The following is a 27846-nucleotide window of genomic DNA, read 5'->3' as shown; positions in this document are numbered from 1 at the left end:
GCGGTTATTTTGGAGTGGACGTGCGAGCGGGAGGGTGCGGGTCCGCCCGCTTTACGGATCGCGCAGGTGAGCCTGAGGTGCGCGGGGCAGGAATGGTGGCCGCGGGGGTTGGGAGAAGGGCGCGCGCAGGGAGGGAGTTTTTCCCGCCTTTCACGCGGCGCTCCGGGAGACGCCGAAGCATCAGCCCGTCCAGTTCAGTATTGCCTGCTCTGGCTGGTAGCTGCTCTCCGGGATTTCAGGCAGGGAGCGCCTGCCAACCCTGAGACCGGGGGTGGAGCGTGGGACATTCTGCGTGCAAAGCAGCTGCTTTGGCATTTAACTGCCGTTCTGCAGCATCCTTACACGAGAGTAAACTGCTGTGGGGTTTACTTCGGAATGCCAGTTGCTCTTGTGCTCGGGTCCCGCTTGCGGGTTTCCCACAGGCATCTAGTTGGCCACTGTGAGAACAGGATGCTGGACTAGGTGAGCCATTGGCCTCATCCCGAGGGCCCTTGTATTCTTTCTCCCCGTGGATTGCCTTCGGAGTAAATATGCACTAGGATCCGGGTGCAAATCATGCTTGGTATAGGAGGGTGATGTTGATGTTGTTGGACGCATCCTACGGTCTGAGTGGTGAGAAGCACTTACCTGACTTCAGTTTCCTTTGGTATTATTACTACAGTGGTACCTCGGGTTACATACGCTTCAGGTTACAGGCTCCACTAACCCAGAAATATTACCTTGGGTTAAGAACTTTGCTTCAGGATGAGAACAGAAATCGTGCTCTGGCGGCGCAGCAGCAGCGGGAGGCCCCATTAGCTAAAGTGGTGCTTCAGGTTAAGAACAGTTTCAGGTTAAGTACGGACCTCCGGAACGAATTAAGTACTTAACCTGAGGTACCACTGTATTGCTGTCAATTAAATTTGTATACCGCCCTGAGATCTACAGATGAAGGGTGGTACAGCATAAAAATACAATATAAAAAAAGCAAAATGCACAATAAAAATAGGAACAAAGGCAAACCAAAAAATCTCCCCTCCTACTACACATTTAATTGAATGTGAATCAGCAAAGGCTGGTTGAAGAGGAATGTTCTATGCCTGCTGCCTAAAGGTATATACAGTACTGTAATTAAAGTGCCAGACACTGGATGTTTTACTGGTGTTCTGTAATATTGGAGTATATTTATAAGTATTCCACATCCTATATGTAGAGAGAGAAACCACACACTAATGCCCCCAGAGCCCAAAATTCAGTACTCAGTTCTTTGTGTAGTTCAAAACTGGAGTCTTTTCTTTCCAGAGCAATAACTTATTCCATCCTCCTGGCTGGGTGGGTGAAGAGAAGAAAGATATACTGTACAGCCCCCTCCCAGCTTTTCTTTCAGATGGCAGCGTACTGTTGTCTAGTTACAGTTTTTCGAGTGGTTGACAGAGTTACTTCTGCTCAAAGAAATACAGCAGGAGAATCTGTAACATGCTTAAAAGAAGATTTTTTTTTTTTGAGGGACAGCCATGCTACAGAAAATACCATTAAGGCTGATGAATTATAGTGTGATCCTGTGCATATCAGACTTGCTGTGTTTTGTGCAAGACTTACCGGTACTCCCTAGTCATGCACTCTTACTTGAAAGTAAGCCCTACTGAATTCAGTTAGGTGTGCTTTTAAGTAAACATGCATAGTATTGTGAAGTTGGTTCAAAGTAGATTATGCTAAAGTAACTTTATTAGCTTTAAGGTAGGATAAAACTCTTATTTGTTTGCTTTAAATGGCTTTTTACTGAGGATTTTATTTTTTACAGCCCCTCTTTCTTCCCACTGATGCCTGTTTTCTATATGTTTGAAATCTCCAGGAATATGATTTTCCACATTTTTTTTTTTATTGTGACAGAGCTCCTCTTTCTACATTTAACAGCTAGCATTTTATATTGAAAAACATTCTTAAATTCAACACTTGACATTACAATTAAAACAAAAAAAAATTGAGAGGAAAACAAGGAAACAATAGGGTTTTCATTCAGAGCTCTAAATAATAAAATTTTCACCTGTCAAAAAGTTAAAATCATTAATTTAATCATTTTATACTGTGGCTTATGAAGGTAAAATTGTAAAGTAAAACAATTTAAAGCAGAAAAACGAAATCACAGATAATGGAAAAGAAGAATGCCTACCATCAACTACAATTGCGCTACACTGTGTCCTTTCCTGGATAGGGATAGCTTGATCACTAATTCACACACTGGGAACCTCCCCTATGCATTAGTGTAATGCACTAAAGTGGGGCTATTTCACAACTGGGGCATCATCAATCAAGAGTCCCTAAATCCCAGTTACCCACCTCAGCTTTGAAAATGACATCTAGGAGTAGAGCCTGAAATGCAGAACTTAAAGAGCAGACAGGTTCATAGTCTGGAAACATGTCATACAGGAATTCAGCTGGTGCAAACAAACCATTTCCCATCATTTCCTTTATGTCAGGAAAAGCTTTACCTGTTGAATTTTTGTGTGCCACACAGTTGTCAATGCCAGAAATAAAAAAGCAACTCAACCCAGGGAAGCACTTACAAAAAGAGAATAACATTTGTTTCCCTTTGTGCCATTATTTTGCAAGGCTGGAAGGTGACAAGGAGCCATTTTTCAGTTCATTTCTCATTTGTCTCTTCCTTCCCAACCACTGTGGTGATGCTCTCAGTCATTCACTGCCCTAAGCAGATAAGTCCCGTTACTGACTCTTCCCCACAGAGCCTTTAAGGCCCTAAACAGCCTCAGCCCAGTATACCTGAAGGAATGTCTCCACCCCCATTGTTTAGCCCGGACACTGAGGTCCTCCTCCGAGGGTCTTCCGCTGGTTCCCTCACTGCAAGAAGTGAAGTTACAGTGAACCAGGCAAAGGGCCTTCTTGGTAGTGGCACCCTCCCTGTGGAACACCTCCCCCCCCTTTCAGATGTCAAGGAGATAAAGAATACATGACTTTTAGAAGACATCTGAAGGTAGCCCTGTATTGGGAAGTTTTGTTTGATGTTTTATTATGCTTTGATATATGCTGTGGGCTGCCTAGAGTGGCTAGGGAAACCCAGCCAAATGGGCGGTGTATAAATAATATTATTACTGTCAAGTTGATCACTGTGACTTAGCACCTGTTTATGGTTGGAGCACTCTTTTCTATAAGTAGTGAAAGGGCTGAAGCAGTTGACGTATTTCAGCATCCATATATTACACATGTGCTTCTGTTTCATAGGGTTATCTTCCCTGTTTCCACTGAACACCCTAGAACCTTTGGCTGAAATATATTCCTTTTTCTAGTGAGATTTCTTAAGTTACTGTTTGGGTTCCAGTCTAAGTAGGTTTGTAAGTTGTAAGTCCAAAGTACTAGGAAGCAAGTCCTATTGAATTCAGTGGACAGTTCTGAGTAAACTGAGCTAAAAGACTCTAAGATACTTCCTAACTTCAGGAATGTTAAGTCATTTCAGATTTGCAGTGTATAATACATGCAGGCTGGTTATTATTGCTTGGAGCTGTCCTTCAATTTAGAGAGCATTTCCGCTAAAAACGGAATATGATTTGCTAAACAAATAGCCCAGTGGTTTCCTTTCAAGTGGTAGCATTAGGCTGTCACAAACCACAATGTGAACTTAAGACCATTTCATATTTAAATTCAGGACACATACAGTGAACTGAAATGGCATCTGTGAAAGCTCCTGAAGTGCAAAGCTTGTCTTTGTTGCCTGTTAACAGAAGGGAAAACATGCATTTGAAATTCTGTCTCCTTTCCTTGTTTTGTTTGTTTAGAACATTTTATTTAAAACTGACTGACTGTGGCAGTGTAGATTTGACTTTGAAATCAGACTTGCTCCAAAATAAGTTGTTGGTTTTTTTTAATACACACAACATTTTTTCCATAGTTCTCAAAAGTGACTGTTAGCTGCAGGTGTTCTTTTGTTTTATCTCAGCAGTGGAGAACCTTTGGCCCAGCAGGGGTCCTAATTTTACCCACAAAGCCATTTTCTCCAAGCCATGCCCCAAGTCATTTTTCTATTTATTTTTTATTTCATAAAAATTTTGTACCACTTGATTCGGGAAAATCTTCAGAGTGGTTTATATGACATCAGGTGTGGGGCAGGTTAAAAAAAACATGGCTGCAAACGAACAATTGGGAGCTGTAAAGCAGGCTTCTTCAAACTCAGCCCTCCAGATGTTTCGAGACTACAATTCCCATCATCCCTGACCACTGGTCCTGCTAGCTAGGGATCATGGGAGTTGTAGGCCAGAAACACCTGAGGGCCGAGTTTGAGGAAGCCTGCTGTAAAGTGTACTGTTGCTTGTTTCTTGGTAAGCAGGGCTTCCAAGACCTGCTAGGGTTGGTTCCATTCAGGAGTACTCAATCAGAGCTCCCAGGTGGAGTGGATCCCTGACAAAATTGGGATTTGAAGTCAGCACCAATCAGCTGTTTGGTGTGACTTCAAGCCCCAGTGAGAACAGGGAACTTCGGAATATAGCTTGTCCCTGCTTGAAAGCAGGGTGTGAAGAAAATGGTGTTCGGCAATGACTTCAAGCGATACTTTGACTTGAAGAGGTGCAGCATAAGGGGCAGATAGGTTCTCTGAAATCATGGTGACATCAGGTGCTTGACAGGTGGACAGTCCCACCCACCTGTCAGAGTGGCTTGCAGGGGTGAGGAAGCTCAGGATACAGCCCCCCAGCTGGATCCTTTTCTTTGCCATTGTTTTATCTGAAGTCATGACACCATCTCAAGTTTGAAATAAAACCTGCCTTGTTACGTTTATTCATTTTTAATAAAAAGTATCAGCCCTGACTTGTATGAAATGTATTTCTGTAACCCATGTTGTACCTGTCTGGGAATAGAAAAATAAAGCTTTTTAAAATAGTGTTGTGATTACTTAGCATGATCCAGATAACTGAAGTTCCACCCCACAAAAAAGCCTGCAGAGGAAATAAAAGTTTGCTAAAGATCATTAAGACTCTGTGCACATGCATACCTTTCTTTATCCATCTGCTGAATTTAGGAAACTTCTGCTGTGATCCTCAAGATGCTTACTCAGGAGTATTTTGCTTATTTCTGGGTAGACAAGTGTTTAGGATAATAAAATATTCCCAGTTTCTTTTTCTGTAAGAGGAATGATCGAAGATAGTGAAGGTTGTAACTTTTCCCATCTGCTTCTGTCCATGTTACACAGGAAACCCTACCTGTACAGATGATATCAGTTGAAATACTTAGAGCTAGTGGATCTTGAATGCCTTTGGAAATTATTGAGAAAAGAATATTTTTTCAGGAGAGGTAATCAAAAAACAAAAAAGATTTGTGATTTGGTTGTTTTGTATAGTCAGCTAAATACTGTTGCCAACGCAGAGGCCTTTTGCCAATTTCAAACCAATGTCCCTCTTGGAAGCCATCCTCTGAAGTGGGGTGTGGGCAGAGAGTTATCTCTTGTTGGAGCTCTGTTTGTGGAATAAAATCCCTGCAAGCTGTCTTTTGAGCAGCAGGCAAATGCCTTATTTTTGCAGACCTGTTTTCTCCCAAATGGATGATCCTGCACGGAGCTTATAACTAGGATTTCTATGTAGTATCTGTTTCAGAACTTTTTATTGGTGCATACTGTATTCCTAAAACAAATAAAATTAGCTTTTCATTCAAAACTTAACATATGGTCAGTGTAATGCAGCGATAGTGGTGCAAATTCATTAGTCTCCTTTCCAGCTAGCCAAGCTAAACTGTTGTGATATCTTTGCTTGTTGGAGAAGTGGGACATTGGAGGCTAACCTAAACTGACATACTGTGTTTGGGAAGAAGATTTTAAGCAAAGTATTAACCTTACACTAGGCATGGAAGATACTTGCATCTTGGGGTTTGCTGTATTGCAAAGTGGCTTATTTTGCAGGCTTAGAAATTCAACTTACCACTGAGATTTTTATTGGGTATCTACTAGATTGGTACCCAAGGGAACATTCCAAGTCATTCCAAGGGAGCAAGAGGCATTTATAATGGCAAAATACCCTTTTGTATAAGCTTACTGGCTCATGAGGTACCTTTCTGGAGTGTTGGATAACAACTATACTGTCCCAGAGCAAGAGCCTTTATGACCTAATTGCTCCAAAGTAATACCTTTGTGACCTGTTATCTCATCTCACTGCTTGCCTCTTCAGTTGACACAAAAACTCGACTCCCCTCTCATCCCCTCCCCTACCCCTCCTTCCCTCTTTTTTTCTTTTTCTTCACTTGTTCCTTATCATCTTATTTTTCTGGATGAAGACTGAAGGCAGGACTCTCAGCTGACTCACAGAGACAAAATAGCTAACTGCAAGGACACTAGGAGCTTATTTTCTTCCAGATAATTTTGTACCACCGAAAAGATAATGTATTTGCTTTTCTGAATTTCAAGTTTATTCTAAAAATGTTGTTGTAGCTACTTTTAAAAATAATGGCAAATTTCAATGAACTACTGATTAATACAAAACTGAAGCCAAATTTGTCATGACAGCAGAAAAGTATACTGAGTAGTTAAACCAATAATTCTGTTTCCTGTACTTTGTTTTTAATTTGAAACAGAGAATACTGGGTATGGTACTAGACTAAAAAGACTAAAATCAGGTATGCTGCAACTGATTTTTTTCCCCCTTCCATATTTAACAGTTGGAAGGAGAACGCTAGGATGAGTGATAACATTGTTGGCTGCCTTCAGAAATTGAGTAAGTACCGTGCATGTTTACTTAAACAATTAATGCAGGCTTCCTCAATCTTGGCCCACCAGGTGTTTTGAGACTACAATTCCCATCATCCCTGACCACTGGTCCTGCTAGCTAGGGATCATGGGAGTCTTAGACCAAAAACATCTGGAGGGCCAAGGTTGAGGAAGCCTGAATTAATGTAACCAAATGCCAATCATGGATTTGTACAAAAAAAAAACAACAACCCTCTGTTTTTAATGCTAGTGCAATTTGCCACTTCAAATTCATGTAACAATTGTTTCAGGGACTGGATATTTAACTATTCTTGGACATTGTCACTCTGCCCCATTCTTAATAAGCCTAGCTGTACCAAGGAGCTAAAGGTTCCATACATTGTTCTCCTCCCCATTTTATCCTCCCAAAGGTACTGTGAAGTAGGTTAGGCTGAGAGAGGGTCAAGGTCAACCAGTAAGCTTTCTAGCTGATGGAATTTGAACCTTGTTCTCCCAGGTCCTAATCTAACCTCTGTACCACACTAACCTGCTACAAACAAACACTGCAGTAATTACTGGCAGACGGAATTTGAAAGATTTACTTAAACTGATACCTAACCTTGCAATTAGATTTGTCCTTCCCTTGCAGTCCCTTCCCCAAATCTTCAGACATAGAACGCTTCATCCTCTATGTATCATGTTCTGGGCTTTGTTATCCGTACTGGATAGTCACTAAAACCCCCATGTTGGACAATCTACAGTGTTCTAGCAATTTTGTTCTAGTTCTGATTTTTGCTATTGAACTCAACAACTGGATGCAATGTTTCCATATTTTTCAAGAGGGAGTGTATGTGTCTGTGGTTGTGAATTGCCACTGGTCCAGAAATATGGGTGACCTTGGTGCAAAAACATAGTTCAGCACAGAGAAATGCACCACAGGGAGCTTCGGGGTCATGCTCCCTTCATTCAGTGCTTCCAAATGCCCTCCCCAGCTGTGCAAAGGAGGGGCACTCACTGCAGTTCATTCCTGTCTCTGAACATCATGCCTCACAATGCTTCCCCCTCCCCCCCCCACTTTCCTCTAGCAGGAGCATCTGCTAGATCTCAGTCCCTTCTTTGAATGGAAGGGATACTGGATGCAACCCATTGTGTCCAGATATTGTTGCTTTGTGTCGGAAGGGTATATCTTACAACTTGAAACATCTGTTAAACATCTAAAGTGCCATTTCAGAGAACTAACACGCTATATAAAATTGCTTCTTAATATTTTAGCCTGTGAATTTTGTCAACGGGCTGATGACCGTCCTGAAAAGTATGGGGAAAGGAGGACTTACGAGGACTACAATCTCACTGTTCATTATTACTGTGTGGTAAGTATTTTCTTTTGAACCTGCAAAGTTCTAAGTACTTTGCTATAGTGAAAACCAACACCTCCTTGGGTGGTATTATGATCAGCTGGAGCAGAGCATGTGTACGTGGGTGTCTGCAGTAATGTTTTTTCTCAATAACTTACCAGTAATCCATTCCTTTATTGTAGTTAATGTCAAGTGGGATTTGGCAGAGAGGTGAAGACGAAGAAGGTTTTTATGGGTTTTTACCTGAGGACATCCAAAAAGAAATTAATCGAGCTGCAAGACTGGTAAGAATATATCTTGAATGTTGAGTCTGTTCCAAAGAGTTGTCTGACCAGAAGGACATAGCATCATGTATACCAGTACAATATGCTAAAATATGATATAGTTGAGTTTCACTAAGGCGACAGTCTTTCTTTGGCATTATAGGCAGATATTGATGCAACTGCTTTGGTTAAAGAAATCTGTATAGCATTAAGCAGTCATTTCTAGTTAATGGTTAGGATAGCTGTAGATAAAACCCAGGGAATTAAAAAAAATAGTTGTAGTAAACGATGCTGCTTCTTTTTTTTTCTTTTTTGAAGATGAGAAAGCCAAATCACTTCTCAGATAACCTGTAGAATTAACTGTATAAAAACAGTTAACTTCTATGATTGGTGTTAAGCAAAATTAATCAAATCTCTAAACTAAAGGTTTTAGAAATTCCAAAAGCATGTTGGAAATTTCTGCCACAAATAGAAGTACTGAAGATGTAGAGTGGCAGTTGGGAGTAAGATACTTACATATATTTTTAAGACAGAGTTATTAATGCTGTTATGTTGTTATATAAAGTTATTTGCAAATATGAAAGATCGAAAACCAGCATTTTAAATGTTCACATTAGCTGGGGTTCTGTATACAAAATACTAGTGATAGTGGACAATTCTGAATGAGTGGCTATGCAGATGACAGGGTTATTGCTTGGTTTTGTAGTAAACCAAAAGAGAAAAGAAAGCTAGTTACATTTTCATTTACATAATAGAAAAATGAACTACAGTGGAACCTCTACTTATAACCATAATCTGTTCCGGAGCTCCGGTCATAACTAGAAATGTACATAAGTAGGCACTTTTCCATAGAAAGTAGTGGAAAAGTGAATTCATCCATCCTAGACGATGAAAAACATCCCCTAAAACAGCAACTTAACATGGATTTTACTGTCTAACAAGACCATAGATCCATAAAATGAAGGCAATAATCAATGTACTGTACTGTAAAATAAATAAGACAGTATTGTAGATTAAAAAAAATTAACATTTTTTTCCCTTACATGCACTGAGGGTGGGTGGGCTTACCTGGCTACAAGCTGGGGATGGGGCAAGGGTCAGTAAAGAGCTGGTTCCCATCAGCCAGGGTCACTTTTTTTTCTTGCCAGGCCAGGTTCTTTTCTGGACTTCCTCAGGTTAGTTCCTCGGCGGGGTTTGGGGCTACAGTGCGCCCTGCTGTGTCTCTTGCAGGCGGCACGGCACCTCTTCCACAGCTTTGGGGGTGGGATGGGGGCCCTCTCCCCAGCAGCAGAGACCTCAGCGCTGCTCCGCAGCCGGCCAGCTGAGCTCCAGGCTGTTGGCAAGGTCTCTGTTTGTATCTAGAGAAAAGTTCATAAGTAGAAGCACCTACTGAAGGTCATAACTGGAGTGGTACATAAGTAGAGCCGTACGTAAGTCGAGGTTCCACTGTATAGTAAATCATGGACATTTGAGGAAAGGCTCATTATTGTTTTGACTAGTAGTGATGACTTATTCAACAGCGCATTTCTCTTAATATACATTTTATACAGTTATATATTGCTTCTTATTTTTAAACAGAGGTTAAAATAAGTTTTAGAATAACTACTAAAACAAAAAAATTAAACAACTGGTGGTATTTGTTTTTAGAAATGTGCTATCTGTAAGAAAAGAGGTGCTTCAATTGGTTGTGTGGCATCCAGATGCAAACGAAGTTACCACTTTCCTTGTGGGGTAGAGAGAGGATGCATTTTCCAATTCAGGGAAAATTTTCCGTAAGTTATGTTCATTAACTTTTAGTAAAATTAACTAGAGTCAAAAAGCTGCAAGTTCCAAAGTTCTTGTTAATGTGGAGTTATTTAAATACAATACATAAATTGGATGATATCTAGTTGTGGTGTCCCACTTGCATGACAGATTTCCTCTCACATAAAAATAGGAATCCCTCTTGCTCTTCTCTCATCTTGCAACCACATATATACCTCGCAAATCCTGAGAGACCAGATATCACCATTGGCTAGAGCTTTTGTGCTGTGCATAGTAATGCAACACCTCTACTGCTGTTTCATCCATTGCTTGCTTATTTGGCTTACTTTGGTTCTTAAAAACACCATTCTCTCTGTACACATTGTTTATATATGCATATCCACTTAGGTGACCACTTTACATATCTGATGTTGATTCCAGCCCACAAAAGCTTATACCAAGAGAAATTTGTTGGTCTTAAGTTGCCCCATGTTTCTTTGTTGCTTGGAATGTCAGTAAGCTTTTACAGGTAATAACCTTGCAGTGGCTCTGTATTTTTCAGGTCATACTGTTGGAAACACCGACCCACACAAAAACGTTCCCCAACCTCTAAAGGATCATCACAGTGTACCATATGTTTAGAGTTGGTTGAACATGCACCATCGTATAACATTTTGGCAAGTCCATGCTGCAAAAACGCTTGGTTTCATAGAGACTGTTTGCAGGTATGTCCAGAACACCACAATAATAGTACTTCCTTTTACTACTAAAAAGAAGTATGCTGTACAATGATGGAAAGCACTTGTATAGTTTAATTCAAGTAGGACCTGCAATAAAAATGTTGCAGAATTGAATGTTCCTGTTCAGGGAGCTAGCCAGCTTTGCCCTCTTCCAGGAGACTTCATTTCAGGTTGGGGACCAATTCAGCTTCAAGCAAAGAACTTTAAAGTGAGTTCCTTACTATTCTTTTGCTGAAGCAAGATGAACACCTACCCACCCAACAGTTGATACTGATCAGCTGATGAGCAGTGAGAGTGTACCTTGCTTAGGATCATGAATGGGTTTGCATTGAAACCACTGCTCAAATTGAAGAAAGACCTTCATATTTAGCAACATTTTCCATGCAAACTGCTTCATGAACCTGAGAAGCCTCTATAGAGCAGGCATGGCCAAACTTGGCCCTCCATCTGTTTTGGAACTACAACTTCCATCATCCATAGCTAACAGGACCAGTGGTCAGGGATGATGGGAATTGTAGTCCCAAAACAGTTGGAGGGCCAAGTTTGGTCATGCCTGCTATAGAGGCACACACAGAACATTCCTAGAGAGGCTTGTTACCTGATATCGCTGCGACATCAGATGATTGGTAGGTGATGGCTCTACCCACCTGGCAAATCTTACCAATGGTGGTAGGGCAAAGACAGATCTGGCCCACCAGGGAGAAACGGTTTCCCACCCCTGCACTAAAAGCTAACTGGAATAAGAGTCACAAATTCTATAACTGGTATGGGAGCATCAGTGGTGTTTCCTAGAGTAGCATAAGCATGCATGTACACAAACAAATTTCCATATCCCTGCTTCAAAGAAGTTTACAATCTAAATGTCATCAGTAAGATTGGGGAGGACGATAAAAGGAATGAATATGAGCAAATGCAGTAATATGTACAGTGGTGCCCCGCAAGACGAACACCTCGCAAGACGGAAAACCCGCTAGACGAAAGGGTTTTCCGTTTTGGAGGCGCTTCGCAAAACGAATTTCCCTATGGGCTTGCTTCGCAAGACGAAAATGTCTTGCGAGTTCCTGCGGGTTTTTTCCCCTTTTTCCCCCCTTTTCCTAAGCCGCTAAGCCGCTTATCAGCTGATCCGCTAAAAGCCGCTAAACCGCTAATAGCGCTAATCCGCTAAGCTGTCAATGGGCTTGCTTCGCAAGACGAAAAAACCGCTATATGAAGAGCCTCACGGAACGGATTAATTTCGTCTTGCGAGGCACCACTGTACTTGGGAAAATCAGCTTTCTGTTGGAAACCAGGATAGAACTGCCAAACTCATCCTGTACTCTTTAGCCATAACTACTGATAACTGGAGGAAATGTGCTTTTTGCACTGGAAGCTTTACAAGCTCAGAACTAGTAAGCACTTGCAAAAGTAACAGGATATAGCAGGCAATGTTACAACTGCTCCACTGGCTACCAGTCTGTTTCCCAGCATAAGTCAACGTGCTGGTTATGACCTATAAAGTCCTACACAGCTTAGGTCCAGGCTATCTGAAAGTTTTTCTTTCTCATATGAACCTGCGTGGGCTCTGGGATCTTCACTTGCACAGGCCTGCTTGTGGGGGGGGGGGGGGAGCCAGGATATAAATAAATATAGTAATGGTAATGATCATTAAAGAAATTGCCATTAATATAGCCTACTACAGATACTGTGTTGTACCCTCATCTTCAAAAGCACCCAGAATCTTGTCTGATTTACTGATCATTTTTCTCTCTTTTGGATCCAGTGTCAAGCGCTAAGTGCAGGAGTATTTTTCTTTAGATGCCCAGTATGTAATAATAAAGAGAAATTTCAGAATGAAATGTTGAGAATGGGCTTACATATTCCAGAAAAGTAAGTACCTCCCAAAATATTGTTTTATTTTTAAAAATATATTGTACAGGTTTATAGTTAAAGCTGTATACCACTAGGTATATTTAACAGGAGAGTGAGATATACATGGTTAATTCTCTTTTGAAATTTATGGTGTATTATTTTGTATTATTTTTCTATTAAGCTGCTTTTTTCATAGGTTAATATTAAGGGCAGGAGGCATGTTTTTCATTAGTTTTAATAGTAAAGGTTGAAATTAAGATGCAAGATGGAAAGAACTGAACATTTTAGCTACTGCAAAGTATTTTAACAACTCATTTCTTAAGAGACGAAGGCACAGAGACTTAGATTAGGAGACAAATGATTTTTGTCAAGACACACACAATACAAAGCCACATTTAACCCTAGAAAGGGATGTGGGAAATCTTTTTTTGAAGTTTTCCAAATTTTGTAAATGCTGGTTGTTCAGGAACCCAGGGGTTAATCAGCTTGCTCCGATAGATGGGAGATCTGAATTACAAAAGCATAGACTATCCAACAGCTACTGATTTTCTGTAGATTCCATCTTCTCTTGATAATAGTAAAATCATATATTACTATTGAAACAAGGAAAGTTGCAGTGTAGGCTTGAAATGTTCAAATAAGTTTTAATGTTTCCAGAGATGCCTCCTGGGAACTGGAAGAGAATGCATACCAGGACCTTCTTCAGTGCTACCAACACTGTGACATCAATGTCTGCCTCTGCGAAAATGGAAGAAACTACAATGAGCCTGATAGGTATTAATAAATGTGGTCCTTGGACATAAGCATGTTAAATATGCTCGTAGTTTATAGGAATGTCATCTTATCCTGCTTCCATCCATAATTAAATTAATTTAATTCAAAGTCAGTTGGACATGATCATGACCACATAAGTGCCTGGTGGATCAGGCCCATCTAGTCCACCATCCTGTTTTTGCAATGACCTTCCCTAGATGTCTGTAGGAAGCCCCACTATAGGGCCAGCTGTGGAGGTAGAACATAATTGTCATAGTTAGTAGCTGTTGATCACCTTATTCTATATATGGCATTATATTAAGACAACAAAACTAGTGATCCTTAACTTAAATTGCCTGGTGAGTTTTATTTCCTTGTAATAAGATATTGGCATATTGATTTTATGTTGCCAGTCATTAGGTCTTCATGTTTAGAAATCTGAAACTCTGAAGAAACAGGAAAGCATGCACCCTATGTGTGTGTCAACATTAGAGGACCTGGTGCATGTCCCATGCCATCACTAGGAAGGTTTTATCATTATTTTTATTCCTTCAGTGAAGTGGTAGCTTTTCTAGAAGGCATTGGGGGGTGGCATACTTTGACTGTCTGTAGAGCTGAGTTACCATTAGGTTGAACTGAATGGCTAGTTCTGTGAGCAGAATAGAACATTTGAGTCCTGCCCAGTGTGCTTTTGCTGCTGTGGAGTTATGTTTGATTCTTTTTAATAGTGTATTATTTATTATTGCTAGCTATCTTGTATCCTTTGCTAAAGAGAGCCAGGGTAAATATATTAAATATAAAATAATATTAGTAATCTTTGACCTTGCACCTCCCATTTTACCACATATATGTTGCAACTGAAATTTATGTCCCATCTTGGGAAATATACTGATGCAAAGTGAAGCCATAACTAGTTACATTGAGTTAACTCTTCTCTTTTTTAAGTTTAACGGTCTTAATTTTTAAAATGCATTTTGGTTTTCTTTTAGCAAATGGGAAATAAAGCGCTGTCAATATTGTGGTTCGAGTGGAACTCACTTGGCATGTTCCTCACTAACAAGTTGGGAGCAAAATTGGGAATGCATAGAATGTAGAACTATCCTTGCCAAATCAACTGGTATGAAACTGTTCACCATTCTACTTGAATTAATTTAAACTTTTTAAAAGATTTTGGATGAGAAATTGTGTTAATTTCATTACACAGGGAACTGTCAGAAATGGCGAAAGCGTTCTCGGAGTATGCCAGAAAAAACAGATATTGGCGATAGCTTGCTGGAAGAGCCGTCACCCAAATGTCCCAGACAGTCTCCTGGATCCCATCTTGGCTTCCTTGTCAGGCATGTGATGTTCTTTCATTTGCAGCTGTGTGGAAACAAACAGGCAGTGTTCACACATCATGCTAAACCACAGTTGAACGCAATGTAAATGAACAGGAATGAGCTGCAGTGAACCTCATGTTTATGCTCGCTCTTCCCACATGGCTGGGGGATGTTGAGAGTTCTTACTTTTGGTTCTGCAGTCTGTAACATTGGTCAGTTGCCTGTCCTGGCTGAGGTCCATCCCCATGCCCAAAGGAGCAGATGTGCAGTCTGGGGGTTCTTGTGGACCCAGCTTTGCCACTGGAGGCCCAGGTAGCCCCAGTAGCTAAAAGTGTCTTTTACCAGCTGCATTTGGTATGATGGTTTCAGCTGTTCCTGGGCTGGGAAAGCACTGGTGACTTCAAGACTAGATTAACTCAGTATACTCTATGTGGGGCTTCCCTTTCACTTTGCCTGGAAACTGCAGTTAATGCAGAATGCTGCAGCATAGTTGCTGACAGGAGTAAGGCCCTGTCGGCACATAATGCCTCTGCCCAGAGATCTGTACTAGTTGCCGATTTGTTCAAGCCAAGTTTAAGGTTTAACTGTTGTTATATAAAGCCCATAATGGCTTGTGAATGTTTTCCTTGTGGCATCACCTTACTCCATATATGTCACTTGACCAAAATTGGCACTGTTAAAGGTGCCACGTAATATTCATTCCACAGTTGTGAGAAATTGATATTTTAATGCGGCAGCACCTATACTATGGAATTCCTTGCCTTTTAGCACCAAGCAGCCACCTTCCCTGTACTTTCTTTCAGTGCCAGCTTCAAACCATAGCTACTGAAACTGACATGTTTAACTGTGGTTAAGACTAACCCCAATTCCAGATCCAGAGGATGTGGCAAATGGTGGGTAATCAAAAGCAAAACCTTCTGCCCCTGAACTCCAGCCTGCACTGGGATTGGACAGTGGGGATGTGCTATCAAATTTAAGGCTTGCTGCAGCTCATTCTTGTTCATTCATGTGGCAAAGCTTGTGTGAACATCGGCACTATCAAATTATAGTTAGAGCCTAAAAATAATAACTGATCAAAGGGCTAAATCATGAATTCAACATAATGTTCCAGAGTTTTTTGTAGCAGCTCTTCATTCCATCCAACAAGCTATTCTGAAACTTGGGGACTTCAGAGGCAGCCTGCAATGTATTCTTTGAATGGGGAGTAGCATAAAGCATGTAATTTGTTTAAGGACATGGTGCAAATCTTATTTTGTTTGCATCTAGAAGCAATCCTTCATGCCTGAAGTACTCATTTACAAAAAAACAAATGTAATTTACTGACTGTACACTTGTCATGGACAATATTGTATGCTGGAGATACCTGTATCCTGACTCAGCTGTTTCTGAGTCAGGGTGTGGCTAACTCAACTAACAAGGTGGTTGGGCTTCTTCCCTTCTAGGTCCCCAAAGATATGCCCCAATGCCTTTACTCAGTGTTCACAACTTGATCTCCCCTCTTCGAATAATAGACTGATATCCCCTTCCTCCGTGATTAGTCCTTCCGTGAGGAATCTGACACTAAGAAAAACGTAAGTAAATGTTGAACTGTCAGCCAATTTTTTTTATTTTATACCAAATGATTGAATTTGGGGGCAGGGATTGACCCTGAGCTTGCAGCCCAGTGGAATTTTTACCTCCCACTGGGGACTGCTATGGGCAGGAGAACAAGTATGAAACAACTTTGAGATCTAGTGTCATGTCAGCATACACGATGGGGCTTTCCCTTCTACTCTTGCCCACACACCTTCTGACTTGGCCTCCAAATCAGCTCCAAATGTTTCTTTGACCTTCCAGAGCAGATTCTTTGGCTGGAGGCAGGAAGAAAGGACAGGAAAATAACATTTGCACAAATAGTAGTTCATTGCAGTATCAAGATATCACAATTAGATATTGCCCATTAGGCTCGTGGAAATAGTTTAATGATTCTTTTGATCCAGACCATTGTTTTAAGATTAGATAGAGACTGGGGGTTATATGCTCCTTCCTCTCCTGCATCTGAAGCCCCCATAAACCTTCAAAAATATGCTCCAGGTTGGGACACCTTTTGGAGCATATTTTTGAGATGCACAGGGGGGCTGCAGAGGAGGAGGAGAAGTCCCATCACACTAGTAGAAGTCTGCTTGTATAGTATTAGATACAATCCACTACACTGATTTTATTGAGATACATAACTGGGTGGGGAACATAGTATTTAAATAGATGGTGCACAGCTGTTTATCAGCATTTTGTCTGACTCTGTTCTCAACAAGAAACTTTGTGCTTCCTTATTTAAATGTTATTGAATTGTTTTGAGTAGTAAGTATGCTGATTCTAAAGAGAGAGCGAGAGAGATATCATGCTGTTAGCAGTTTCAGTGAGCTACTTATTAGGATGCCATTAGTAATTTATTCTGGAAAAAAATAGAGCAACTTGAGGTTACATGGTTATATATACCCAGAACTATTGCTGTACATACCTAAGTAGATGCTGTGCTAATAATACAGTCCTTTTATTTTGTGCAGGCAACTTGTAGTGCAGCAAAGAAAAGTTTCCAATATTCTGAGGGAATTAAGATCACAAATTAATACCAAACGAACAAGACTGAATATCAATAGACGAAACATCTGGGATAGCGCCTTAAAGGGATTTCAAAAGCGGAGCTTCAATCCTGCCAATACTATTGAAGTAAAGTACATAAACTGCAGGACAAAAACACATATGGATTCATCAAAGGGAGATTTTTTTCTATTACTGATTCTTCACCTTCAGAACTCCTCGCTCTTTGAAGGCGATTCCTCAAAAATATTGTCTTTTGATTCTCAAGGTAAGCCTAAATTATAAACATTTGAAATGTTTTTGGAGGAAAGTGGGTACAGTCGTACCTTGGAAGTTGAACAGAATCTGTTCCGGAAGTTTGTTCAACTTCCAAAACGTCCAGGAAGCCCCTGCAGCCAATCGGAAGCTGCAGAAGCTCTGTTGGACATTCGGCTTCCTAAAGAACATTCGAAAACCAGAACACTCACTTCCAGGTTTCGATCATTTAGGAGCTGATTTGTTCGGGAGCCAAGGCTTTTGAAATCCAAGGTACAACTGTATGCTTCTTTCTCCCTTCTCCATTGGGTTCTGAGCACTCTTGATGTGGTTGGTGTGCAGCAAGCCTGTGAGGTGTATTAGGTGATCTTAAGCAAGTGTCTTCCTACCAAACAAACTGCATGGGTTGAGCAGAAATTTGAACCTAGATCTTACCACAATCTAAATTCAAAAATGCTATCAACTACACCACACTGGCTGTGTACTGCAAGTTCAGTAATACGAATACTCCAATTAATATTAATAGGAATATTCACTTTGTTATATAGGAGTCTCCTTACTCTCTTTGCTGTTTAGGCTGCTCAGAAATAGCAAAATTGGTAATAGTGGATGGAGCAACTCCAGTTAGAGGGGTGCTGGTAATTGTCTTTTTGAGTTTTTATTGACTCTGTCCAGGTAACAAAAACCAATACAAGTAGAGGAGGCAGCTTCTGTTCTAGTGTTTTACTATGTATCAAGGGACAGGAGAACTATTAAATACAGTTTTAAGTCATGGTTCTTTGGGGTAATGAAAATTGCCTTTGTTAAGCTCTGGTGAGCATATTTCGCTGGCATACCAAAAGAAACCCTGAGCATTTGCCCCAGTTGTTTCTTGAAGTAGAGTTGATGGCTCAGTTTCCTTTCTGACTAAAACTCCAGGGCGGCTTTTTGTGACCACAGGGATTGGGTATGCAGTGGGGAAGGGAAACAGACAAGTCCTGGTGGTTTAGCATAAATGTCCAGCCCATTTCTTTTGTATCCCATAAGTACAGTTGGCTTACATAGATTTAGATAAATTCATGGAAGATGGACACTTGTTCAGATGCATGGTGCCTCTGAGCACTAAGTGCTGGCAACAAATGGGGGAGAGAGCTGTGGCCTCTGTGCACTTTTTCTGGGCTTCCAGGGGCATTTTATTGGATGGGAAACAGAATATTGAAGAAGGTGTGCAGTTGGTTAGATTGATTGGGGCTCATCCCAGCTGCATTTAGTAAGCACAATAGTTATTTTACATATGTTGTACTTTCAGCTCTTAAAGATAATTTATACTATGAAGCTGGAAAAATGATAGCAGTTTCTCTGGTTCATGGAGGGCCATCTCCTAGCTTCTTTTCCAAGACCTTGTTTGACTGCCTTGTTTATGGCACAGAGAATGTGAAACCAACTATTGAAGATGTTGCTGATGTGACTGTTCTGCAGACAATAGAGAAGGTAGGTTGTTCTATAACTGCATAGCACTATAGGGATGGGCCTTGGTATTTTTTTCTCTTTTAACATCTTAATTTTAAATCAATTTGGTATTGAGGGCATTTCTTTTCTCAGCAATAGTTGGCATAATATATGCGCCACTTATTTGTCAGCCAAAAGTGATCAGACATAAGATCTGAAACAAAGAGGAAGTTGCATCCATCCATTTGAATTTATTCATCACATTAACTAGTTGATGTTTGATTTCTTACTGTAGATAAAATCTGCAAGAACTCTGAACAGCTTAGAATTGGCAATAAGTGATTGCTCCGAATATCTCGCCATTGCTGGATGTTTGAAACCTGTAACAGCTCTACATGATAAGAATGTGTTGGTGAATGAGATATTGAATTACCATGTCATAAAGAGAACACTTTTACCTTTTGAAAGGTTTGTTTTGCATGTAGAACCCATTACTATACTTTTCCAGTTTATACTCCAGGGTTCTGTAGCCACACTCTTTCCATGTGAATTAACTCATGTTTTGCATTTATAAATTAAAATTTTACAAGTCAAGTTTCACGTGTTATGAAGAATTTATTGTTCTAGTGGTGGCTTCCCCTCTCATTTACTAGAAAATATAAAATTTTATTATGACACCAAGTGAAAAAAATATTGCTGGTAATTGCAAGTAGGCAGAGTGCTGTTGCGCTCATGTCTAGTTTGCAGGCTTCTCTCACACATTTGGTCAGCCACTGTGAGAATATGATCCTAGGTGAGCCACCGGCCTGTTCTTAATGTTCATCTTACGTTACTCAAAAATGCTTAAAGATATTTGATGTCTCAAATTTGAAAAACTGAGTTGTTGGATGAATACTTAAATATACTTAATAGTGTCCCAAGGGAGGAAGTTCTGCAGCTTTCTTTCTCTGGGGCGAGATCTGTCATTTTACTTGTGGATGTGACAGGTTTTCCCTTTTTGGCTGCCTCTATAGCCTCCCTGCTCCCTAATCTGTCCTTCAGGATCCCCCAACTTTCCAGAACGGTTTCAGGGAGTGTACTGGGGCTGCCTGGGAAAAGAGGGAAATTCCTGTAAGCTGGATGCCACACTTGGACACCATCCATTGTTGTGAGTAGCTTTCAGGAAAATTTAGAAGCTCTAAAATAAATTACTGATTAAAATCTGTAGCTGGTACCAGCTCCAGCAAGGGTATTCTGACTAGTACATGTATCAGAAATGTATCAGTAAATTGTTTTGTTTTGTTTTTAATAATTCCAGCAAAGCCCTAAGGAATTACTGCTTCTAGAAATTTAAAGTGGTGTTTGTAATATGCAAATGAATTTGGCAGTTTTTTTCTATCTTTTTAAAAACAAAAAAAACCTCATAGCACTTTCTTGGTTCAATGCATTGTCTCTTTCCCCCTTAGCTTTAGACAAGGTTTGAAAACACTTGGTGTTTTGGAAAAAATGCAGATGAATCCTGATGCATTCTGTAGCATATTATGTCACAAGCCTGAGAAACTTACAGCAAAACTTCTTGGTGATCTCTTTGCTATCCACTGTGTACCGGGAGCAGACAAAGCCAGAAGTCTAGATTTCTGGATGGGTTACTTACAGGAAACAGAAGGTAAGAAAAAATGGACCCACCTAAGCGAATCTGAACTAGAAATCTGGAATGTGTTGGGGGCTTTAAAGAAAGACTTCAGTTCCTATTTATCAAACTCTTAAGACAAGCCTTGCCTATGAATTTTAGTTTCACTTTACATTTGCAGTAATGATTAACTATGGTCAATTTATCATTAGCTTGACTCACTCTTACCTTCTAATGTGAAAATCTTGTAAAAGCTGTTTTCAGCTAATCAAACTCCTCGTTCTTGGTCTAGGTGGTGAGTCAGCAGTAACTCTAGAGGACATCTTAGTGTTTGCAACTGGCATTCGTGATATCCCACCCATTGGCTTTGATCCTGAGCCTGCAGTTAAGTTTCTGCATATAAAATACCCTGTTGGAAAGAGACACCTTAATTGTTTAGAGCTTCCAATAACAAAGTCTTACGAGAAGTTTAAAAGAATTATGGATTGCACCATCAGAAGTACTCTAAGGTTAGAATCAGAAGTGCATTAGTCACTACCATGGATGCTGAAAATTGAATGATGAAGCATTTAAGAAGCTTGCTAGCTGCTACTGGATAACACACACGTTCATCCTCACAGACTTGCAACTTGATCGTGGAAATGGCTTAATCTCAGTCTTTACATTTTGAACCTTGATTCAAAATGATGAACAAACAAAGCTTTCCAAACCATTTTGCATTATTTGGTTTCTTTTTAACACCGTGCCCCAATCTCATCCTTATCACAGCCCCACTTCATAACATAAGGCAACTGGTGACATAATTGTCTGCTGATGTACTGTACCATCCATCCATTTATATTATAATCAAATATACGCTAGCAGACAACTAGATTCACAAATCCCTTTTACATTGGTTTGTAATATAGCCAGAAATCATGTTTTTGTGTAAGTTTTGACTTGTTGGTTTGTTGAGATGAGAGAATATTTTACATTCTAAGTGAATTTCAAGTATCCTAGCTATTACTTATGAACTATAATAAGGAAGCTAAACATAATACCTCATTTTAACTTTTGTCAGATATATATATATTTTTAAAGAATAACAGAGCTTTATGACACTGAATACAGCTGTGGTGCAGTATCCCAGCTGCTTTAAAATTAAATTTCCGTTCCACAGTCATTCCAAATATTTTCCTTGGTATTAGAAAAATGTGCTGGTGTGTAAAGGTGTTGCAATTCATAGAAGTGTAAGCAAATTCTTATGTGCTAGTTATAAGTGACTTAAGACAGAACATGGACACTTAGATGTCAATCATTTGAGAGAAAAGGTGAGGTTGACTTCAAGAGAAGGGCCATGTCAAAAGGGCATGCAGGAGAAGAAGAGTTTGGATTTGATATCCCGCTTTATCACTACCCTAAGGCATCTCAAAGCAGCTAACATTCTCCTTTCCCTTCCTCCCCCACAACAAACACTCCGTGAGGTGAGTGAGTCTGAGAGACTTCAGAAAAGTGTGACTAACCCAAGGTCACCCAGCAGCTGCATGTGGAGGAGCGGGGAAGCGAACCCAGTTCACCAGATTACGAGTCCACCGCTCTTAACCACTACACCATGCAGGAGTATCTCCAAACTCATCAAAGTTCAAATGAAAGCAAGCAGAAATTCACACACATTGAAGGCCCTATATGTGCCTGTTATGAGAATGGCAACAAATGATATGTAGAAATACATCTTGAATTGCAGTGTTGCAGGAATTATTATTCTCCGTGTAGGATAGATCCTTACATTTAAACATTCCATACTACACTGTGAGTCCTGTAAACCTTAGAATAGACTCATAGAGTTGGAAGGGATCCAGAGGATCATCTAGTCTAACCCCCTGCAATGCAGGAATATGCAACTGTATATTATGAGGATTGAACCTGTAACCTTAGTGTTATCAGCACCACGCTCTAACCAACTGAGCTATCCGCCTTATTGTAAAGTATTTCACTTACTCAAAAAGATAATTTTCCAGTGTTTTCTGTTGGACTGTATATGGCTTTTCTTTATGTCCTGCTCCCTGCCCTGGGTTTTGCAGGCCTAAATATTTTCAGTTGCACTGTGCTTTGAAAATCCTCCAGGTACATCATAAGCATCATATAAACATGCTTCAATCTTTTCCTTGAGCTTAAGAACAGGGAGGAGAATTGCTTAAAAGACCTCTCAGACATGCTGAGCATTAAAAGACCTCCTGTGTCATGCTAATCATTGGAAATGAGCTCCCTCCCGTACTGGGGAATGCAGAGATTTTGCTGGCTACCCAAACTAGCAAAAATTTGTAGGCTACAGGAAGAAAGGATTTTGGGCTGCTATGGGTTGTATTCAATTAAGCTTTTCCTCCCTCTTCTTCCCTGCATTCTCCCCCCTCCCTCAAAATCTGCTTTAGAAGGTTGGGGAACCCTCTGGAGATGTTTGGGGGCAGACAAACTCTATTCATACAGCATGGAATAGAACCCTCTAAGTTTATAAACATGTTGGTCTACTGTAGGCATGTCCAAAGTCCGTTTCAGGGCCCTAATCTGGCCCTAAAAAAAGCTCAACAACTTCAGTCTTAAAAAACAAGGTCAACAACTTTGGTCAGCCCTCATGGCCCTTCACTTCATCAAATCTGGCCCTCTTTGAAAAAAGTATGGACACCACTGGTCTACTGTATAATCTGTGTTCCCTACAGAAGTCTTGATCATTGTATTTTATATTGCAGTATCTGTGGATTTAATTTACTTCCCATGATTAGTGCATCCTGGCAATCTATTCTTTGCACTTTGTGATTTTATGACCTTGTTAGCTTAGCCGTTTGTTGGGTTAAAGTACTAGGAGTAAAGAAAATGCTGTTGTGCTATTTCTGCCTTAAAACCTCTGTGCACAGGATGTGAACCTCTTAAGTCCTCCTAATTGTGATTATTTGAATATGTACTACTTTATTAGAGTTGTAATGCTACATCTATACTAGCATAAGTAGGATAAACTGCAAATGAATGGAATCCGCAAATAGATGTCAATTCAGGGCAACAGTATTCCTTTTGGCAGCTCAGGTACCTTTAACACTTCACTGAATGCTTTTATCATAGCATTCTTAAATTCATTGATTTTTTTTGTTCTGTAATTTGGATTAAAGGAAGGCACCATTTCTGTATGATTGAACTCTTTCATGGGTGGGGGGGATTAAACAATTAGCATTATGTAGAAATAGTGTAGAATACAAATTTGCATGTACAATTAGGTAAAGGTAAAGGTACCCCTGCCCGTACGGGCCAGTCTTGACAGACTCTGGGGTTGTGCGCCCATCTCACTTAAGAGGCCAGGGGCCAGCGCTGTCTGGAGACACTTATGGGTCACGTGGCCAGCGTGATATCGCTGCTCTGGCCAGAGCCAGAGCCAGAGCCGCACACGGAAACGCCGTTTACCTTCCCGCTGGTAAGCGGTCCCTATTTATCTACTTGCACCCGGAGGTGCTTTCGAACTGCTAGGTTGGCAGGCGCTGGGACCGAGCAGCGGGAGCGCACCCCGCCGCAGGGATTCGAACCGCCGACCTTTCGATCGGCAAGCCCTAGGCGCTGAGGCTTTAACCCACATGTACAATTATAAGTTTGTAAATATTAGTTTTTGTTTAAAACTTTAATATCTATTTCCTGGGGCTTTCTATGGCTTCCAGTGTCTGTTTGCTCTTCTATTACTTGCAGCAATGTATTATGGGAGAACCGTCATTTACATGTACTGTATATAAAGTGCAATAAATCAACGATGTGTCAGTTAACAGTATTAAATATATATGCATTCAAATGTAGTTGGACTTGATTCTTTTGAGGATGTTCATGTGCAACAATGGTGTTGCTTCATCTGAGATTCATGATAATACTCATGTTACCATACAATGTTAATAGTGCAAACAGGAATATCTTCTATCGTAGTCCAGGGTTACTTACCTAGCTTCATTTTACAAATAAAATTGGTATATTATAGCTCTGAAGATTCACAAATGACACTGATTTATTTCTTCCTAAAGTGTGATAGGGGACTCCCATTCTTATATATTTTATATGATTCCTGTTCAGGTACTTATGGAAAAGATTATAAACTAAACTTAGTGTTTCCACTGAGGGGTTGAAGGATGAGACAGAAAAATTCCCAAATTTAGACTACCCACTTCCACCAAAAACATGCCTCTGAAAATGCTTCTATACACTTCACAAAGGCTACACTATTGATGTAGTGGATAAACCTGGGAGACCAGGGTTGAAATCCCTACCCTGCAAATGGGGAGGAGCAAAACTCTTTGTCCCTTTGAGCTCCTTGGAAGGTAGGACATTATTGCAATGTTTGGCCTGCTGGTCCTTGAGAATGGGCAGCAGCATGAAGAAGCAAATGTGCTGAATCCTAACACCCTGAAATCCCAGTGACACAAACATGCTAGAAATTATGCCACATAATGAGCCGGAACATGCCATCCCCATGCCATTTGCTCCAATGGGAAGAAGACTATTCCTTCTGGCACACTTTTCCTCCTCCCCTGCCATGAAGATGGTTTGGAAGCTGTAGGGCTCTGGACCTACACATTTCTGGTGGTAATATTGCTCAGTAAGAATAATTATCCCATAAAGCACCTTTAAATTATATTTTTTTTAAATACTGTTATTTGACTTGTCAGTCATTTGTTACCCAAAGGTCTTCAAGTGACTAAAAGGTAAAGGGACCCCTGACCATTAGGTCCAGTCGTGACCGACTCTGGGGTTGCGGTGCTTATCTCGCTTTATTGGCCGAGGGAGCTGGCGTACAGCTTCCAGGTCATGTGGCCAGCATGACTAAGCCGCCTCTGGCGAACCAGAGCAGCGCACGGAACCGCCATTTACCTTCCCGCCAGAGCGGTACCTATTTATCTACTTGAACTTTGACGTGCTTTTGAACTGCTAGGTTGGCAGGAGCAGGGACAGAGCAACGGGAGCTCACCCCGTCGCGGGGATTCGAACCGCTGACCTTCTGATCAGCAAGTCCGAGGCTCTGTGGTTTAACCCACAGTGCCACCCACATCCAGTCAAGTGACTTATCACACATTAAAAACAAATAGTAATACTTTATGCCACAAAAATGTAACAATCCCTATAACAGCTACAGGAAATCGCCGGCACAGCAGTAGCAAAACATCCATTTGTAATCCATCAAAAGCTGGGTGGAGGAGATAAGTCTGGTGCTGAAACAAAGATGCCAGGTCGACTTCACTGCAAAAGGCATTAAACCAATGAAACCACAACTGAAAAGGTCCTCTTCCTTGTTACCACCCTCCAAGCATCCCCAAAGAGGGGGATGGGCTCTGGAGAAGGATGCAGGTATGTTTGGGATAGACATGCCAGAATATACTGGGGTTCTGAGCCATAGAGTTTTATAGGTCAAAAGCAGCACATTGAATTGGATCTAGAACCACACTGGCTGCCTGTATGCTTCCAACACAATTGGTATTTTGGATACCATGGTGGATGGTACTGAAAGCTGCTGAGAGATCAAGAAGAATCAACAGAGTCACATTCCTCCATCTGTCTCCCAACAGTGGCCAATTAATGGGGTGGGGGACACACCAAAGCAGTTCTTTTTGTGGGTTTGTGTATGAATTGCTGTGGTAGACTAAATTATTATTGTTATTACTTTATTTTGTACCCTGACCATCTGACTGGGCTGCCCCAGCAACTCTGGGTGGCTTCCATCATATATAAAAAACAGTAAAACATTCAACATTAAAAAGCTTCCCTAAATAACAACAGTGCTTGTGTACAGGACCAAATGTCAACTTCTAGCACTTTGTAAACCTCTCTGACTAGTTAACCTGGAAAACTGTGACTTTAGGCCAAACTTGGACTATCCAGTTAGGAATACAAGCCCTGAATAAGATAAAGAGTATATGGCAAAATAATATAAATACAATGCCATATCCAATTAAGCCATACTCAAACCCACTGAAATCATGTTTCCATTCATTTCAGTGGGTCTACTCTGCATATGGCTTAATGTCAGCCAGATTCTTACCCCCACAATGGCTTTCTTCTCTTTCCGCTAATATTTGGTACTTCTGAAGACAGAGGTTCTGTGTGACTATTGGGTTTAGCAACAACAAAAGCCATCACAAAAGCATAATAAAACCAGTGGTAGCCCTGGAGGTAAATCATAATTTAGGAAGCAAGGCTACCCACGTCTACTGAGAAGTAAATCCAGCAGAATCTAAGGAGGTTTTACTAGCAGGTAAGGGGCTAGGATTGCAGCCTTGAGAATATTATGATGATCTTTTACGAGTCTTTTACTAGAGAGACAGAAAAGGGTTTTTTTTGGGGGGGTACATGGTGGTCAGATCTAGGATGTTGCCCAGCCCTTCCCCTTGAAACCCTGTATATTTTCTAACAGCTGTTTCAAGCGTAAGAAGCTACCCGCCCGTAAGCAGCAACTTTTTGAGCGTGGCATTTTCTCCCTCTTCCCTATATTTTGGCTCCTCGCTGCCAATTCACCTCAGAACCGCCCCATCCGGCACCGCCAAGCCCGTCCCGCGCGAGGGCCGCGAGCGCCTCAGTGGCAGAAGAGCGGGCGGTGGGAAGAAGCAGAAGGAGGAAACCGTCCGCCGCCCTCTCCTCTTCCAACCATCCCCGGAGATAACCAAGAAGCCCCAGTTGCGGCGCCGGCGGCTGGGATATACGAGGAGCCAGAGGGGACGCCGGGCGAGGAAGCTCCGCCCGCCGCGCCTCAGGTCGCTCGCAGCAGCAGCAGCAGGGGCCGCCTCGCCGGGGCGCCACGTCTGCCGGCTGCTGTAGCGACGACGGGGGCGGAGCCGGCCTAAGTGGCAGAAAAGATGGCGGCCAGCATCCGGGAGAAGCAGACGGGTGAGTTCCCCGCTTTTCTCTCGGGGACAGGCTCGAAGGGGCGCCGGCTCTCTGTCGCCCGGGAGCCCGCGGGGTGCGGCGGGACCGCCGCCGCCTCCTCGGCGGGAGGGTTTCGCGGCGTCTTTGTTACCTCACGGAGGATACGCGCGGCCTGCTCCTTCCTGCACCCTCTGCGGGGCCTCTGCCTTTAAAACCCGCGCGAGGAAGGCTCTCTTTGGCTGGCCGATCCGCTTCTGGAGGAGCGGAGCCCTGCCTTATTTTTTTTTGGGGGGGGGGTCGCCCCGTGGCGGCCAAGGCGCCGAGGGGGTTCCCTGTCTTGACTCCGCATCCTGCTCTTAGTTTCCTGGCGCGGCTGTGTTTCTTCTTTCGCTGCTTCCAACCCTCGGGTTTTATAAGAACAGCAACAACAGTTTGGGATTATAGGG

General features: G+C 41.4%; 2 protein-coding genes and 2 long non-coding RNA genes across 11 annotated transcripts in view; 2 read left to right on the top strand and 2 right to left on the bottom strand.

Annotated features, from left to right (window-relative positions):
• LOC307204209 overlaps window positions 1–6350 on the bottom strand; it is a 39781-nt gene extending 33431 nt beyond the window's left edge. For 2 of the 3 annotated variants that reach the window (XR_013833525.1, XR_013833526.1), the window contains exons 1-2: window positions 5895–6350; window positions 4976–5183 (exon numbers count right to left, since the gene is read on the bottom strand). This is a non-coding gene — a long non-coding RNA (uncharacterized lncRNA). The remainder of the gene's footprint in view (window positions 1–4975; window positions 5184–5894) is intronic. The other variant, XR_013833527.1, reaches the window with a different exon arrangement.
• Window positions 17–21257, top strand: G2E3 (G2/M-phase specific E3 ubiquitin protein ligase). Its single transcript, XM_079954593.1, is given in 18 exon segments — window positions 17–66; window positions 5174–5274; window positions 6628–6683; window positions 7928–8025; window positions 8193–8294; window positions 9921–10045; window positions 10579–10741; window positions 12516–12622; window positions 13262–13378; window positions 14347–14474; window positions 14562–14694; window positions 16119–16247; window positions 17220–17521; window positions 18797–18978; window positions 19232–19404; window positions 20382–20581; window positions 20838–21055; window positions 21058–21257. Coding segments are annotated over 17 exon segments (2322 nt in total). The 5' UTR covers window positions 17–66; window positions 5174–5230; the 3' UTR covers window positions 21103–21257.
• On the bottom strand, window positions 12824–27846 carry LOC307204176. 5 transcript variants are annotated; one of them, XR_013833516.1, is made up of 7 exons: window positions 27552–27846; window positions 20774–20954; window positions 19908–20024; window positions 17721–17855; window positions 17174–17256; window positions 16463–16526; window positions 14582–14719 (listed from the first exon to the last, which is right to left on the bottom strand). It is a non-coding gene; the product is annotated as an uncharacterized lncRNA (long non-coding RNA). The 5 variants fall into 5 exon arrangements; XR_013833517.1 differs by lacking the exon at window positions 27552–27846 and adding an exon at window positions 27199–27337; XR_013833518.1 differs by lacking the exon at window positions 27552–27846 and adding an exon at window positions 27053–27192.
• The window catches only part of SCFD1 (sec1 family domain containing 1), a 40837-nt gene continuing 40272 nt past the window's right edge, over window positions 27282–27846 (top strand). For both annotated transcript variants that reach the window (XM_079954683.1, XM_079954682.1), the window contains exon 1: window positions 27282–27421. Coding sequence is in view for 1 of the 2 variants with exons in the window: in XM_079954682.1 (XP_079810808.1) it covers window positions 27391–27421 (31 nt within the window). In the remaining variant the exon portion in view is untranslated. The remainder of the gene's footprint in view (window positions 27422–27846) is intronic.

The sequence above is a fragment of the Podarcis cretensis genome (assembly GCF_951804945.1).
Source record: "Podarcis cretensis genome assembly, chromosome: 1".
In the NCBI taxonomy this organism is placed as follows: domain Eukaryota; kingdom Metazoa; phylum Chordata; class Lepidosauria; order Squamata; family Lacertidae; genus Podarcis; species Podarcis cretensis.
The sequence above is the reverse complement of the archived record's forward strand: the minus strand, read 5'-3'. Positions and strand labels throughout refer to the sequence as shown.